The sequence below is a fragment of the Sciurus vulgaris genome, assembly GCF_902686455.1.
Source record: "Sciurus vulgaris genome assembly, chromosome: 5".
NCBI lineage: Eukaryota > Metazoa > Chordata > Mammalia > Rodentia > Sciuridae > Sciurus > Sciurus vulgaris.
The window spans coordinates 113,802,071-113,819,866 of NC_136465.1; the positions used below are offsets into that span (position 1 = coordinate 113,802,071).

Below are 17,796 nucleotides of genomic sequence, written 5' to 3' on the forward strand. Positions count from 1 at the left end.
TTATTCTGCCTTCCATCCCAGTGATACAGATTTCTGTGCTTACTCCTTACTCCTTACTCCACAGATTTGAGAATCAGTGTTTATATAGATCATTAGAAAGACAGGTATCATCAGGTTGTGGGTATTCATCTGGGGAATAAAGACTGAGAGAAAGTCTCAGAAGAGAGAAAGGCATAGAGTGAGAAAAAAATATTAAAGCAAGAGTATTGCTTTCATTCCTAAAGTGTTAGTTAATTATAAAAAAACAAACAAACAACAACAACAACAAAAACCCCACCAGGAAAAGAAGGAAAGGGTAAAAAAGAAAAAGTTGATGAAATTCATCTCATATTTTTAAAAGGCAAGGCAATATCAGTTAGGAAGAAGCTCGTGTGTAGGAAATGGTCAATTCAACCAAAGAAGACAAAAACATGGCATCTAGGCAAGATGTACATTAGTTATTAAAAGAAAGTTCACCCTAGCTAGTCCTCAGATAAGAAAATATCCAAGAGAAAAGGAAATTCAAGTCCTAAGGGCTAAATTCCAAAGGAAGACAATTGCTTGCATTTATTCTGGCTGACCAGCTGACCATGAATTGCAGGAAGTGTTGGGATCTTTCTTGTATCTGGGTCTGTCTCTCCTACAGCATTCTCTGTGAGCAAGTGGCCCAGCTGACTCTCTACTGATTTGCCATCACTTTCATAATTTTATTTGATCTCTTATAATTTTTTCCTCTTTAAAATATAACTTTAAAAGTTTTGCTCATACATGATTTTTTCTTGCCGGCACATAATTCATACTAAAAGTGTCAACATGCAGAAAAATAAGATCTGATATGCACCCAATTTGGTGTATAAAAAATTTGAAGGCAGTGTTATGCTCTTTGATAGATCCTAGTAAGCCCGAATATGGCATATTTCTTGGGTTCTCCATATGACTTACCTAGTCTATCAATATTGTCCTTTAGATTTCCAGAGGGCAAGGACTGGATGGTGAACATTCAAGTACTTTTATATAAAGATGCTTACAGTGGACGATGAATGAAGCCTCATGTGGTGGTGAGTTTCCAGTGATCTTGAGGATTAAATGCTAAGCCTGAGAAACTAGAGCAGCCATCCTTTTGTCAATAGATCTCCAGAGACCTCGGAGCAGGGAACAAGAGACACTCATCTCCACCTATTTTTTTTTTTTTTTTTTTTTGGTGTGTGGGGTAGGTACCCGGGATTGAACCCACTGAGTCACATCCCCAACCCTTTTTCGCATTTTAGAGGGGCAGGGTCTTGGCCTCGCTAAGTTGCTGAGACTAGCTTTGAACTCTAGCTTCAGCCTCCCGAATGCTGGTATTACAGGTGTGTACCACCACGCCCAGCTCCACCCCATTTTTATACCCATCTCCACCTAATTTTATTGGCTTTCAGCCCATCTGTGCTGCTGCCAGGATGGTAGTCTTCTAAGCCACAGCATTTTCCCTGGGCAACTTTAACATTTTGTAAGTCTGGGGAAATCATTTGGTTCTCCATCAAAGACTGTCCACCTTATACAAGCATACTGGCCATTTCCCTGCCTCCTAGGAGTGTTCAGTAGGGTTGTTTTCAAACGAAGTACCAATCTCAAAATTTAGTAAAAATTTTCACTTCATTTGCACCTTCGTTGTAGCAGTTACTGCTTCTGTCCCCCAACAGGCCATAAGTCAGTCCCTAGAAGTTCTCTAGCACATTTGCCAAAGAAGATCCATTTCCTGGGGAAATGAGGGGCCAGAAAAGCCCTGAAGACAAAAGGCTTGAGCTGGATTTTGCCAGATGAACCAGTGAGTGGCTTGCACAGGGAGAAGCCTTGTATTTGTAGCTTTTCCCCTACACTTCCAATACCCCTGGGTGTCACTTCCAGAAATGATTCTGAATCCCAAGGCAAGAGGTTTTTTTCTAGTAGGCAGTAGGGCTTTTATATTTTTAAAAACCCTCCTCTCCACAGGGACATGCAACCTCTTTCCTTTTACTGATGTACATGGTAGAAATCCTTTGAATGGTTACTCATTTTAAAGAATACAAGATCAGATTTTAGAAAAATGACTACCCAAGGTTTTGATTCACATAGCCCCATGGAGATGTGGTTCAAGATTCTTCCTAGACTCACCATCATGGGTGTGAGCCTGCTTATCTGGGAGTGGCCACTGCATATATCCACAAGTTCACAGAAAGGGACAAGGAAAAAGGGGTTGCTCATTATCCAGATCAGTGAAGTCTGATGGAAAGAGACAGGCACGTCTCTGGAGTTGATCGTCCAAAGGGTTTGGAAGCATTTTCCTGATTGAAGAAAAATAACTCAGTTATGGTCATCTACACTTACTAGAAGGTTATGCAGCATATTATGTAGCATGCGGCATGTTATGTAATGCTTGATAAAAATAAAGTGGAAAAATGACTCCTAAATAGAAACATATATTACCAGCTCCCTAACAGCCATATCTACTGAAAAAATCTACAAGTATTTCAAACTCCAGTTTAAAAAAAAAAAAAAAATATATATATATATATATATATATATATTTTTTTTTTTTTTTAGTTGTAGATGGATACAATGCCTTTATTTATTCATTTTTATGTGGTGGTGAGGATCAAACCCAGTGCCTCACACTACTGAGTTACAACCCCAGTCCTCAAACTCCAATTCTTATAGGGCACACATAAATTTTTTTTTGTGTCAGGGGGGTACTGGATTGAACCCAGCAGCACTTAACCACTGAGCCACATCCCCAGCCCCTTTTAAAATTTGATTTAGAGACAGGGTCTCACTGAGTTACTTAAGACCTCACTAAATTGCTGATGCTGGCTTTGAACTCATGATCCTCCTGCCTCAGCCTCCCAAGTACTGGGATTAGAGGTGTGCGCCCAGCAGGGTTTGTTTTTACAGCTTATTCAAGGCATAAGTGATACATAAATTGCAGAATACATGATTTGATAAGCTTCAACACATGTATATATCCATTGCCATATCACCATAATAAAAATTGAGTGTTTCTATCATCCCTAACAGTTGCCTGTGCTTTTTTATAATCTACCATCCTCATCACCACTTGTCTTCTTTCTAGCATGTCATGTTGTGCCCTGAACCTCCCCATCATATAATAGGGCCAGTCACAGTTCCCCATGTCCCTAGCCATTGGATGGGCAAATCATATCAACTGGGCCAGACCGATTTTTTTCTCTGGGGAATGTAGATCTGAAGACGTGGTGCCAGGAGGTAGCTTGAGCTGAGTCTTCTAATGGCAGCTGCCTGAGTGGCAATCCTCACATTCCTGCCACAGGCAACCCTGGGCTGGCTCTTGTCCTTCCTCCTGCTTGATTGTTCTTTGTTCTACAAGCTGCCTACTCTCCTTCCAACATATCCTTTATTGCTTAATTTTGTCAGTTTATTGCTTGCATCTGGAGGCCCCAGATAAATACGTTTCCTTCTACAGTCACCAGGAAATGATACCACCAGATTCTAATCTCTCAAATTTAACCCAGAATAAATCTTTAAAACCTCAGTGTCTACCACATGTCTAACCCATCATTAAATACTGCCCATTCTTTTCTCTGCTCAATATTCTCACTGCTTTATTTTTTGCAGTACTGGGGATTGAACCCAGGGGTCATCTACCACTGAGCTACACCTCCAGGCCTTTTTATTTTTTGAGATAGGGTCTCACTAAATGGCTCAGGCTGGCCTTGAACTTGTGATCTTGCTGCCTCAGCCTCTTGAACTGCTGGGATTACAGGCATGGGTCACCATACCCAGCTTCTTACTGCTTCTTTAAAGATCTTACTTCCTTCCCTCATCATTGTTTCTCTAGTACCTAGTCCTGGTATTCAGTGCTTGGCACAGAGTAGCTGCTCAATACATTCTTGCTGAATGACTGAATGGAGAGTGACATTATCACCCTTGAAAACAAGAACAAGGATGGAAAGGCATTTACATGTGTACATGTATTTATCGAGGTGGCAGGACTTCAGAGTTACTTATTTTTCACAAATATTTTCATAGAAAGCAAATGGTAGGACTTGAATCCAGGACTTCTGGCTCCAAACTTAATCCCATTTCCACTATATCATTATATTTTTCCTTCATTTGGAGTTTCTTATCTTCTTCTATCCTGCTCGGAATCCTGTATGAACCAAGTACTTTACTTATGAACAACTAGATACAACTCTAAAATATAATCCCAGTATATGTAGTAATGTATCTGGACTGAGGGTGGATTAAAGGAGGTACAGCCTGGAGGTAAAGTGAGCTGGGGGTCAGGGATATGACTAAAGTTGTCTGAACTTGGGGCAAAATCAAAGTGGAAAACGGTGTGCTGGGTTTCAAACAAAGAATCCGTATAAAGTCAAAATCACACTTTATTTAGCAATCTGAAAACCTGTTCTTTGGCTTTAAGTCCTGCAAAATGAGTGTTAAGTCAAAGACAAATTTGTCCACTATCCTCTGAGTATGTGTGGTTGTGTCTCTGAGTGAACAAGTGTTCGTGTGTACAGATACTTTTGCTTTATATAGTTAAAACAGCCCCATTTAAACACATAAAATCTTATTCTTCTAACAGTTTCTAAAACCTGAGTTAAAATATTCCTGAGTCTGTCATTCTCCTCTCCCAAACCTGCCTGCCTGCCTTCCTCCCTCCCTCCCCTAAGGCTGCTCCTCAGCCTCCATTAATGCCAGGTCTTTGGAGATGACCAGCATCCACACTGCCTGAGCAGTGGAAGTGAATGCAGCTTTAAACCCCTTGACCTATCTGTCCCCTTCGGTTAAGGAGTTTCTCTGGGGAGATGTGTATAGGGGAGGTCTTGGCAATTTCTCTTCAGAGTTGTGCAGTTTGACTTACAAATACCTGGAAAATAAACAAGTTTGCATTAGATGCTGATCTGCTCTCCTGCCAACCTCTCAATTTCTTTTTCTTGAATTGTATTTTCTCCCACATTTTTTACTGGTGCAGTATAGTTGTACATAATGGTGGAATTTGTTGTTATATATTTGTATCTGCACACAATATAACAATATAATTTGTCTAATATCCCTCCCCAGCACTTCCTCCCTCCCCGCCTCCTTCCTCTATTCTACTATCTCCCATTACTTTTCATGGGATCGCCCACCACCACCACCACCACCACCACCTTTCTTTTCCTTTTTCCTTTCTAGCTTCTACATATGAGAGAAAACATACAACCCTTGACCTTCTGAATTTGGCTTATTTCATTTAACATCCATTTTCCTGCAAATGACATAATTTCACTTTTCTTTATGATTAACTAAAACTCCATTGTGTATATATACCACATTTTATTTATCCAATCATTGATGGACACCTAGGCTGGTTCCATATTTTGGTTGTTATGAACTGTGGTGCTATAAACGTAGGTTTGCATGTATCGCTACAGTATAAGAACTTTGATTCTTTAGAATAAATACGAGTGACGTAGCTGGGTCATATGGTGGTTGCATGCCTAGTCTTTTGGGGGAAACTCCATACTGATTTCCATAGTGGTTGTACTAATTTACAATCCCACCAACAGTGTAAAAGATTCGTTTTTCTCCACATCCTCTCCAGCATTAGTGTTTGAGTGTTTGTACTTTTTTTTGATGACTGCCATTCTGACTGCTGTGAGATGAAATCTCAGTGTAGTTCTGATTTACATTTTTTCATAGTTTTGATTTACATTTTTTCATACAGTTGTTGCCATTTGCATTTCTTCTTTTGAGAACTATTTAATTCATTTGGCCATTTATTAACTGGGATTTTATTTTTGGTGTTAAGGGCTTTTTTTTTTTTTTTCTTTTTAGTTTGCGTATTCTAAATACTAACCCTTTGTCAGTAAAGTACCTAACAAAGATTTTTTCCCATTCTGTAGGTTCTCTCTTCACATTCTCAATTGTTTCCCTTGCTATGCAGAAGTCTTTTATTTGAAGCTATCCCATTTATTAACTCTTGGCATTGTTTTCTGAGCTTTAGGGGTCCTATTGATAAAGTTGTTGCCTGTGCTTATATGCTGGAGAATTAACCCTACATTTTCTTATAGGAGTTGCATAGTTTTTGGTCTAATTCTGAGGTCTTTGATCCATTTTGAGTTGATTTTTGTGCAGGGTCAGAGATAAAGTTCTAGTCTCATTCTTCTACATATGGATAACCAGTATTCCCAGCACCAATTGTTATAGAGGCTATCTTCTCTCCAATGTATGTTTTTGGCACCTCTGTCAAGGATCAGATGACTATAGAGTATAGGTTTGTCTATGTTTTATTCTGTACCATTTGTCTATGTATCTGTTTTTATGCCAGTAACATGCAGATTATGTTACTATAGCTCTGTAATATAATTTGAAGTCAGATACTATGAAGTCTCCAGCATTACTTTTTTGACTTATGATTGATTTGGCTATACTAGTCTTATTCTTCCAAGTAAATTTTAGGACTGTTTTTTTCTAGTTCTGTAAAGAATGTCGGTGGTATTTTGATGGGGATTGCATTGAGTCTGCATATTGCTTTTGGTAATGTGGCCATTTTAACAATATTAATTCTGCCTATCCATGAACTTGTCTTTCCATCTTCTGAGGTCTTTTTCAGTTTCTTTCTTCAGTGTTCTATAGTTTTCATTATAGAAGTCTTTTACATCTTTGGTTAGATTTTTTCCTCAGGTTTTTTTTTTTTTTTTTTTTTTTTTGAGACTATTTTGAATTGGATTTCTTGATTATATTTCATCTAATGCCACTAGCCTCCACTGAGGAAGATGATATGAAGCTGGTGGGTGGGATTACTGTCTCAACAACAAGTCTCTCAACAAGTCTCAAGGACTTGTTGCAGATATTGATCATTGTACCATTTGCCTCTCTTTATGAGGATTCACAGAAGAAATTTTTTCTTAGTAGTAGCAATTGTTGTCTCCATAGGAACAGGTAACATGAATTGGGTGAATTCATCAGGTGTTTCTGTTGGATTGGAAAACCTGGGACCAATTTTGTGGCCCATCCTTAATAAGCTTATTTTATAGAATGTATTTTTTGTACTTGCTTATTCATGGCTCCATTTTATATCACCATTCTGTGTCTTTTATACTACTGAGTTATTTTGCCACATTATGATTGTGTGTATATAAATATGATATATATGATGTTTTTGTATAACTAAACTCCTTTTTGAAATAAGTACAGATATACTTAAGTAAACACTTAGGAGATAGGATTAGGTTAAGGACAAGTATTGGGCAACGAGTACCCATAAAGTCCCAGTTCATACCTGCTTGACCCTACCCTTAGAGTACTGCTTATAGCCCACGGAGAGGATTACAATCTATAGTCAAATCCCTGTCCACCCGGTGCCCAATCTCACCAGCCACACTGATCTCCTTACCTCTTCTTGAGGCTCAGGTGCTGTGATGTTTTCTCCTGGAAGTGCAGAGACATGGAGCTGAGGGCCTTGGACCTACAAAGAGAAGAGTTCTGCCAGTGAGAGGTGGTTCAATGTCCCCAGCCTCTCAGTTTAGCAGGGTTTTTCTGTGCCTTACACTTTTCAAGGGTCATATACAACACAAAGGGTAAGCAAATCCTGTTGTTTCAAGGAGCCCAAAGCAACAGGAAAGACTTTCCTCCATTCTCTTTTACAGAAAAAGAAACCAAGAATGAAAGGGTGAAATGACTTGCTGGAACAGGAAGCCAGATCTCTGGATTCCAGAGTTGTTTCCATGATCAGACACCATGTGATTTGTATGACAAGCATCTGTTTATATATATATCTCTGTGGGAGTGTGAGGTCTTAAAACCACTACCTGCCACTTTTAGACTAACCCTCCTTAAGAACGCACGGTAGCTTTCTCACTTGCAAGTTATCCTAAACCATTATAATCAGTTAGGAGAGGCCAGTGGTGTAATGATTTCTTTGGGAAAATTTCTAGATTCTGAAATGGGAACCCAAGGTTTAGAAAGCCCTAAGAACTGCTCTGCCAGGGAAAATCTCAGAACAGTATGGTTTAAAATTATTTTTTTTAAATTTACATTTAATTCACATACCACAAATTCATACTTTTAAAATAGAATCAATTATTAACAGTGTGACAGCTACTTGAAATTCTGTGATTTAAGGAAAATTTCCTTCTTCTTGCTCTCTCCTTCATCAGGCCACGAATTAGCTTGAAAGTAATATCAGCTTCTAAGTTACCAAAGCTTCCTTTCTCTCTCAGATATTTCAGATGCTGAGCAAGAACAGTTTTTTCCCCCATTACGTATATATAAGGGTCACTTAACCATTGAGCCACATCCCCAGCCATTTTTTTTTTTTTTTTTTTTTTTTTAACATTTTATTTTGAGACAGGGTCTCCCTAAGTTCTTAGGGCCTAAGTTGCTGAGGTTTGTCTAGAACTTGTGATCTTCCTGCCTCAGCTCCCCAGTCACTGGGATTGCATGTGTGCACCATCACACCTGGTTCATTATATTTTAATTTACTCATTTTACATGTGATATGTCCATAATTCTGCTTGAGAGAAAATATGGTTTAGGATGCATCTGCAAGGGAAGGGAGCATATGTTGTAGGACACAGCTTCAGAGGCTTGTTGACTCTCATAGACTAAGATGCTCTCGTTGCTTAATTCTTCAGGAACAATATGTCTTCTCAGCTGGTGACCAAAGCAATCCTACCACAAAGGTTGAAAATAAGGAAACACCATAGATCTCAAATACAAGGACATAACCTCAGGGGAAAGGAGCCTGTGTGCTGTACTTTCTCAAGGAAGATAGTGCTACTAGCCTGTTCCTCAAAATGGTCAAACAGCCTCTTGGTGCTCATCATCTCCCTTTACAAACTTGCTTTATTATTCATCAAATGGTCACTCTATTACTGTCTCCATACTAAAATGGTGCAATACATTAAAAAACAAATTGAAATTATTTTTGGATTTTTCATACCATTGAGTTACTCTCTTCATTGCAGAAAAACTCTGCTAGGGGTATAGCTCAACACCCCGTGTTGACCCTATGCTTATTCACCATCCACAGCCTGCATCTCTCACAATTAGCATAGTTGCCTCCCACTAGAAGCCAGCCAAGGCGAAGTTTTGTATCTTGTTCTGCTAGGGCCTTCAGTGCTTCTTGTGAATCAAGACTGAATGTAGAATAATGTCAATGACTTAGATTTTAGTACCTCAAGAGAGTTGGCTGAGATAAGTTTATTGTCCTCTTCTTTGTCTTTCACCTTCCCCATCTCTCCAGGTCCTGAACAAACCTGTGGATGAAAGGGAACAATGTAGGAGAAAGACCCATACCTTTCTGTCCTGAATGCCTCCCTGGTACCCTTTGTCCAGGTACACTTTCAAGTAGCACATGTGATCTGAGAGGTACTAGAAATTTCATACTATTCTTCCAGACATTCACATGGCTCCTGTCCTGGCGTTTTTCACTGCCCAGATGTCACCATCTCTGATCAGACCACTTAAAATTGCAATTTAGCTCTGATTTCTATGCCCTCTCCCACTTAATTTTTCTTTATATCTCTTATCATCACTAGTTTGTAATTTTATTTTCTCATCTGTCTTCCCCCACTACAATATAAGCTCTAGGAAAGCAGAGAATTTTGTTTTATTCACTGTCTTAACACACCTCTTAGAAGAGGGCCTGGCATACTGCAGGACTCAGAAAACAATTGTAGACTGAATGAATGAATATTGGTGCCATCTAGTCAGACAGTTCACCATAATCCTCTCTACCATGCTCCTGAGCAAAGATCATATATCCTTAGCATTTAACATCAAGGAATGAGAACTATTTTTCAAGGTGGTTCATTACATTTTTAAAATTTCACTTTTTATTTTTGAGGTGCTAGAGATTGAACTTGGAGCCCTGTGTGTGAGGCATGCACTTTACCACGAAGCTATAGCACCAGGCCCCATTTTGGTTCTTGTCACACCTTTGTGCCTCCTTCTTTCTCCCATATTTTTATTTGCTTTTTTTCCATCCCACTTTTTATTCAGAGCTAATTATTGAAAATGTCTCTTATATTGGTTAAAAATGTACCCTTAAAAAACATCTTTTTACACAGGGCCTAGTTCTGTCCTCTGGAGTCTCAAAGAACAAGTCAAATCTCTCTTCTTTATGATGGCCCTTCTGTATAATTTGAATAGAGTATGACTTGATTCCAGATCCTTCACAGAACAGTTGTTCTCTAGTGGATCAGCATCTCTCAATTTTTTCTCATCTTTATTCTCACCTTTCAAAAGACTGTCCTTTTTGTTCTACTTTCCTGTGTCAACTCCTGCTTCTAGGTCCTTCTCATCAAAGAAGGCCCACGCTGGGAATTTGCTGCCATCTTTCTCAGGATCTATTTGCCATAGTCATAGGTATGAAACATTATAGTTTCCCTTCTCCACCCCCCATTAAAAAAGGTAAGGCTCTAGATGCCAGTTGTATGTTCTTTATATTGAGAACTTCTAGAACTTGGAGCAAAAAAGAAAGAAATGAGTAAAAATCTCTCATAATATTAGTGAAAGCCCTTTATGGAAGTCAATTACCCTAAGATTAGATTACTAAATTAATTGCTATGAAGATATAAAACAATCCCTAGACAAAAAAAAAAAAAAAAGAAGTGTCAAGAGTCTTCTTGAGACTGTAATAAAATGACATCAATTGTGGGACAAACTGATTGTAGTAAAAATGATCTACATGGAGGTTATGAAAGGGAATAAAGAACCCAACCAAATCCAGTTACCTGAGAGGTGTGCAAGGTGGGGGAAGTACAAAGTTCTTCTGGGTTCAGATTGTGAATGTTTTCCTTTTCTCTGGCTTCGGGAGTTCTTAATGGCTTCTCTGGTGGTTCTGGATCAGGAGAGGCTGCTAAGGAGGACCTAGGACTTGGAGTCCCAGTCCCCAAGAGGGCCCTAGGGCTGGAGGGTGAACCCCCTTCAAAGGCTGGAGGGCTGGAGGGTATGTTCCCTGAGGTGGGCCTGGGGCTTGGAGGGGCTTTGGGTGGGGGAGGCCTACTAGGGGGTGCCGAGGTCCTCTGGATAGAGGCTCTCTTCTTTGGTTGTTCAGATTCTTCACTTAAGGTGCGGGTTCGTAGGACTACTTCTGGAAGAGAGGATGGCTGCTTTGAAGGGTTCAGGGATCTGCCTGGTGCTGGAGCTTGGACACTAGGGAGAACTTCCTCCTGGCACTTGTCACTCTCAGTGGTGGGCATGGGCTGGGCCTGGTTTGGGCCATTACAGGCTGGTAGAGGCTCTTCCTCCTCAGAGGAGCTTACTTCAGACCCTCCCTCCTCTATTTCCTCATCTTTTAAGGATTTTTCTTTGATCTTAGAATCATCTTCTCCTTGGGTTGCATCAGATGTCAGCTCTTCTTCAGCTGCTGAGATAGATTCAGTCTCACTTGTCAAGGAAAGTGCAGAGGGGCTGGTGGGTGAGGTAAGAGGGCTGGAGACTGAAGATGTTCGAACTGGGGGAGAGATGACTAAAGAGCGCCTGCTGCTGCTAAAAAAGGAAGGGCATTTGGATTTAGAAGAGACAGACTGGAAGTAACCTGCCAAATAATCATGCTCACATATAATAAAAAAATAGAATAAAGCAATTTAGAATCATGTTAGAAAGTTAGCATAATTGACAATTATGCTAATGTCATAAAGTGAAGTAAAAAAGGGCTACAAATTTTTACCTATCTCAATTCTGTAAAAAGTCATGTAAAAAATACATTGCAAAATATTACTAATATGTCCCCCAGTGAAAAGATTAATGGATGCTGCTATGCAGTGGATCCACAAAGATTTTTTTGTTTGTTTGTTTGTTTGGTACTGGGGATTGAACTCAGTGGCACTCGACCACCGAGCCACATTCCCAGCCCTATTTTGTATTTTATTTAGAGACAGGATCTCACTGAGTTGCTTAGCACCTCACTTTAGGTGAGCTGGCTTTGAACCTGAGATCCTCCTGCCTCAGTCTTCCAAACTTCTGGGACTATAGGCGTGCACCACCACGCTCAGCCACGAATATTTTTTTTTATGCAAATTCACCTACCTGTTTGTTTGTAACCCCCAAATCAATACTTCTGGCACTTTCCAGTCATTGGTAGACATGTATAAGTGGTGGAAAATGATTCATTGACATGTACTTTCTCAGCTGACGCCTAACACGGCAATGATCTGCCTTTTTGTTTCAGCTCTCATACTGTTTCTATTCACCATGTTTTTGGTTTTTGTTTTTGTTTTTTTTTAATGTTGGTGGTGATTTTGTTATTCAAAATGGGCCCCAAGTTGAAGTGATGTGCCTTACAGAGAAAACACATATGAGACAAACTTCATTCAGGCATGAGTTATAGTGCTGTTGGTTGTAAGTTTAATATTAATCAAGCAACGGTATTATTAAGTAAGTTCCTTAAACAGAAACTTACATAAAACAAGATTATATACTGGTTGGCTGATGAAAATGTTGTTGACAAGAGACTTGTAGAAACCTAACCTTATGTTTTCTCAATGAGCAAAGGCTTAGTATTCAGTGTTTGTGGCAACTTTATGGAACATAACCACCATGAATAAAGCAAATTCACTATAACATTTATCCAGTGCTTACTGGATACAGTACCAAGAACCTCTACAGGCAATATCAGCTTGACTCCTACTTCACCCCCTTGTGTGCCTCTTATGTACCATCCACCAAATGATTAAGCAACCCACAAATATGTACTTGTTAGAACCATGCACTGTGTTCTGGGTACTATCCCTAGCCCTGCAAAAAAAAAAGAAAAAAAGAGTTCTTGCCTGGTGGGAGTTTCTGATGTGGGATAAACTGTGGGACATAAGGTTCTTTTTAGTACTAGCATTCTGAGAGTCAATAAATTTAGAAGGCTCAGGGCATAAGAAAAAACCTGATTTCTACTTGAGGTTCTGGGACACTTCAGTATAAGTGATAATAAGTTTGCAAAGAATGAGAAGTTATAACGAATTCTGGCTTTCTATGCTGAAAAGAGGAGAAATGGAGGTTTTGGAGCAAATGGAAATTTGTCAAGGAAACCTACATTGGCCCTTTAGTGATTTTTTAAATTGCTAAGTGAATAGTACAAACAGCAAATGTGAGCCTTATTCTTCCTTCAAGTCCCAAGCCGTTTTACTACCTCCTTAAAGTCATTCCTAACCATCCACACATTGGCAATTATTTATCTCTCTGGAATTCCTACTGGTCTCATTAGGCGAGCTCATAACCTTCATTCCTTGTCTCTTTAGGTACACTTTCTATACTTCCAAATTTTTATAAATCACATTCGGAAAAGGTCAACTTTCCTATGTCATTGGATCCCTAACACTGACATAAAACCTTCTACACAGAAACAGCTTAATAAAACTTTCTAAACAAAGACTTTGGAATGAGCAAGTAAACACATTCCGAGAGACCACTGAATTATTTATATTTGCTTATATTTACAGTTGTAAAAATGTATGAAGGCAAAAGACACAGACACAAACACACACATACATAGTAGAAAAAGCCATAACAGATTGGCAAATATTTGCTATGTATATAATCACAAGATTAGTATCCAGAATACACGAACCAAAATTTCATATAAATTAATTTTCGAAAAGGGTTAACAACCAAACTGAAAGGTGGAAAAAGGATAAATAGGAAAGTCGCAGAATAGGAACCTTAAATGGGCAATAACATGAAAAGATGAAAATGGGTAACTGTGGGGCTTGACTGTGACTTAAAAACCGCAAAACATTCCATTTCTTACCCATGAGCTTAGGAGAATTGAAAGGTTTGTCAATTTCACATGGAACAAGAAAGAGGAGCCATGAGGGCTCGTATTCATTGCTGGTGAGTTGCAAACTGGAATAATCACTTTGGACTGCAATTTGGCAGTATCTAGCAAGGCTAAAGAAGCACCAGCCACAGACCCTATGACTCAGCAATTCTACCCCATGTATATAGACCCTAAAGAAACTCTTGATAAATATTCATGAGGGGAAAAGGTAAAACGTGGTTATTGCAACACTACTGGTAATAGCAAAAAAAAAAAAAAAAAAAAAAAATGGGGAAACAGCTCAAATGCCAATTAGAGAGGAAGATAGATACATAAATCCTGAAGTAGGCATACAATAGTAACAATAACAGTTATGGAAAGAAACTATTATGGAACAGTTATGGGAAGAAACTGCTACCACATGGAGCAGGAAGGATAAATCCCACAAACAATACAAAGAGAACAAAATTAGTTGTGTAAGAATATATACAGTAAAAGTCCATTTATATAAGGTTAAAAACATGCCAAGCAGTATTTTATATGTGTATGTGTGTGTGATGTAAAAGGAAAAAGACATATATGGAAATTATAAATGCTAATTTTAACACAGTGGTTACCTTTGGAGGGGGCAGGAAGGGAAAGAGTGGGGAAGGGACATTGGAAGTTTCAACTATATTTGTAATAGTCAGTTTTCTTTCTTTTTCTTCTTTTGCAGGCCTGGGGATAGAACCCAGGGCCTCACAAATGCTAGGCAAACGCTCAGTCACTGAACTACATCCCCAGCCCCAGTAATTGATTTCTTAAATTTGGTGGTACATACATGGCTATTTGTTGTATTATTCTTTATACCTTTAATTATGTCTGAAATATTTAATGAATAGAAAAATAATTTATATTGGGGCACAAACATCATCATGACCATGAACATAAAGGGAAGACCAGAATTTTGGACTGGAGATGAGAATTTTGAATATGTTCATACAATATAAGTGATACAGAAAAGAGTCAGAAGTTGCTCACCTTGACAGTCCCTTCACCACAAAGACTTTGTTGGAATGTTGCTTCTCCAGTTTGCTCATCACCTCGTAGAGATTGTAGTTCAACTACAGCCAGCAGGAAAGAAGGGGATGCTAGCCAAATGCACAGACCCCAAGACTGCCCTCTCCTTCAAACTGTATCCCAAAATAAAACCTCCTCACCCTTCTAACTCTGATCTATAATTTAATTCCTTCTCATGTTTCTAGCACTAGCCTTCGGGGGCCTGTCCCACCACCTCTTCTTTGTTTCTCTGTCCTAAGGTCTGCCTTTTCCATCAGTCTGGCAGCTCTCTTATAGCAGGATGCATAACTTTTGATTTGAGGTTTTAGTTCCTGTCAGGTGATTCAGGGAATAAAAACTCAATATTAATCAGGCAAATCATAATCTAGCCAAAGAAACTGTGAAGAGGAATATATGTAGCTGTGTATGAACATAATATTGTAGCAGCAAAGGACTGTAGAATCCCAGACTAGAAAATACCTCATGAAGTCATGTTATATGGCTACCTGTCACTGACAGGACTGGTCCTATTCAAGACCAACTACCTGAGAAACTGCTTAAACAATACGCCTACCACTCCCCAACAATAGATAGACTTCAGAACTTGGTTCCCCATTTCAATTCTTGCTTCCATGAGTCCAACCTCTTTATGCATGTTGAAGCTATAGTTTAGTTGCTCTTAGTTGTTAAGGGAGATGGACAGGACCCTCTGATAGTGTATACATGTGCTTTAATATAGTTCAACACAGCAAATCAAGTGTTATTATTCCATCAGGGGATGGAAGTCAAACTTGGTGGTACCAATACAGATGTTCAAAGAAATTATGTAAATCAGGGTTACTTTATATTTACTAGAAAAATCCACCTAGGAGTCTCAACGGGCCAGATGTTTCTCACCTTGCTCATTTCCCTGTAGAAGACATCCCTCAGGTTGGAAATGTTTTGGAAAATGGTCACATAACAGCCAATACGACTATTAGGAAGCAAAACAAGAAATGTGTACAGGTAAGGGACGGGAAAGGAGGTCTTTGAAATACAAGGTAGGTAAGCCCAAACTAGCCATCACCAAGGTGCTCAGAAAAAGGAACCCCTCATCCTAGATTCAGATGTTGTGTGACCCATATTCATCAGCTACACACATGACTTTGGGAGCAGGAAGGCCAGAGGAGACAATATTGGCCAAGCTGACACCAATGTCTAGGCTCATGAAGTTATCAGATTCAGGCTCTGGAGGTATTAAAGTAAACATGAAAGTACTTTGAAGAATTTTTTTAAAGTGCTATATAATTAGTAGACCATATGATTATAATTATTATAATAAGTAGTTACTCTCCTTGTATGATACAGGATTTCTATACCTATATATACCTTAATGGAACATATACCTTAATGGAATAAATTAATCAGGGAAGTTTACATTTAAAGAAATTATCAAATTTAAATTCCACTTAAATTGGGAGTCACGTAATTAATGTTTTAGAACAGATAGTCATTAAAAAGGCTCCATATATAATCTTTTTTTTAATTCAATCCTCAGCACCTCTTATGCAGACTAAGAAACTATACCCAATATGCTAATTACAATTGTATTAAAGCATATCTTATACAGCAAAAATAGTACACAAGTGGAATTTCTGCTCTGATTTCTCTTCCAATTAGGAAAATTTAAATCTAAAATACTTTACTATGAAGCAATGACACCTTCATTAATGCAAATAATCATCCCATGGCTAATCTATATAAATCTGGTATTTTATGAACCAAGCTTGTTTAAAACAATACATACTTGAACATGAAAGTGGATCCTGGCAGTATGCATGTTGACAGCACTTTACTTGCCAAGATTTCTCCTAACCAAGAAATATCTTATCTTCAAACCCAGAAAAGCTGGCAGGGCAAGGATGGTTATCATTGAATTATAGGTAAAGAAACCAGGATGTAGAGATAAGGTGGCTTGCATGATATCACACAGCAAATCAGATCCTACTCTTGGACCAGATTTTTTTGGTTTTCATTATTATTTTTTTCCTTTCCTTTTGTGGTACTGGGAATGGAACTACATATGTGCTCTACCACTGAGCTGTACCCCAAGTCCTTTTTTAATTTTTATTTTGAGACAGGGTCTCTTTAAATTGCCCAGGCTGGCCTCAAATTTGTAATCCTCCTGCTTTAGCTTTCAGAGTTGCTGGGATTACAGGCATGTGCCACCACACCAGGGGGACCAGCCCTCTTTTTATGAGATGACAGATTTGGGCTGTAAAGTGGCTTTGCCTTCCACTTGCCCAGGAGGTAAGCCCTTTTCTAAATCTCAGTCATTACCTATTATAAAGAATAGGCAGCTCCTCCAGTAGTTCCTGGTTTAGGTCCTCAAACACACTCTGGGCTTTGTTGAACTCTTCCTCAGCCTACATAATAAAAGAAACAAGATAATCCCCCTTAATTCTGAACCCGAGGCTAGATGAGGTCTCCTTCATCCTCTGCATTTTTTCAGGGTCTAGGCTTATTTGGAGCAATGCCTCTCCTCCTCTTTCCCAGACACATGCCCTCTCCAGCCTCAAGATTTGCATCAGGGTCAGAAGAAACAGGATTTCCTTCAGAGAACTGGATGCCAAATTTATCATTTCCTATGTCCGTCTTGGTTCAGTCATCCGCCACCACACTGGGAAAAGGAAGAGCAGGAACAGCAGCAAAGTTTTACCAGGTCTTTGTTTTTGTTTTCTTTACCTTGGCAGTCTTGGCCTCATCTTTCTTCTTAGCATTCTGTACCGCCTCCAGGTGGTGTCGGGCACTATCATAGTCCACAAGTTTCCGACCCCGCTTGGCAATTCTCTCCTAAACCAGAGTGATAAGGGTATGGATACTTGCTTTTTGTAGCCAGGATGGAGGTAACATACTACCAAACAGAGAGATAAAATTCTTGGTCTTATTACAAAATTTTACCTTCTAACAGTATTTGGTGCCCCAGGAATTTCCCTCACTGTCTTAGAAGAATGGGAATTCTCAGGGCAGAGAGAGTAAGGGACAAGCCTACAAAGCATGGAGAA

At 39.1% G+C, this 17,796-nt stretch overlaps 1 protein-coding gene across 2 annotated transcripts in view; it reads right to left on the bottom strand.

Moving 5' to 3' along the window:
• Positions 1-3,133: 3,133 nt before the first annotated feature.
• BIN2 (bridging integrator 2) overlaps positions 3,134-17,796 on the bottom strand; it is a 32,309-nt gene continuing 17,646 nt past the window's right edge. The window contains exons 6-14 of one of the 2 annotated variants that reach the window (XM_079141302.1): positions 17,477-17,584; positions 17,072-17,157; positions 15,650-15,725; positions 14,735-14,817; positions 10,970-11,454; positions 10,698-10,804; positions 9,138-9,218; positions 7,355-7,426; positions 3,134-4,843 (exon numbers count right to left, since the gene is read on the bottom strand). In XM_079141302.1, the coding sequence (XP_078997428.1) occupies positions 4,814-4,843; positions 7,355-7,426; positions 9,138-9,218; positions 10,698-10,804; positions 10,970-11,454; positions 14,735-14,817; positions 15,650-15,725; positions 17,072-17,157; positions 17,477-17,584 (1,128 nt within the window). In that variant the 3' untranslated portion in view covers positions 3,134-4,813. Of the gene's footprint in view, positions 4,844-7,354; positions 7,427-9,137; positions 9,219-10,697; positions 11,455-14,734; positions 14,818-15,649; positions 15,726-17,071; positions 17,158-17,476; positions 17,585-17,796 lie in introns of both variants that reach the window. The other variant, XM_079141301.1, reaches the window with a different exon arrangement.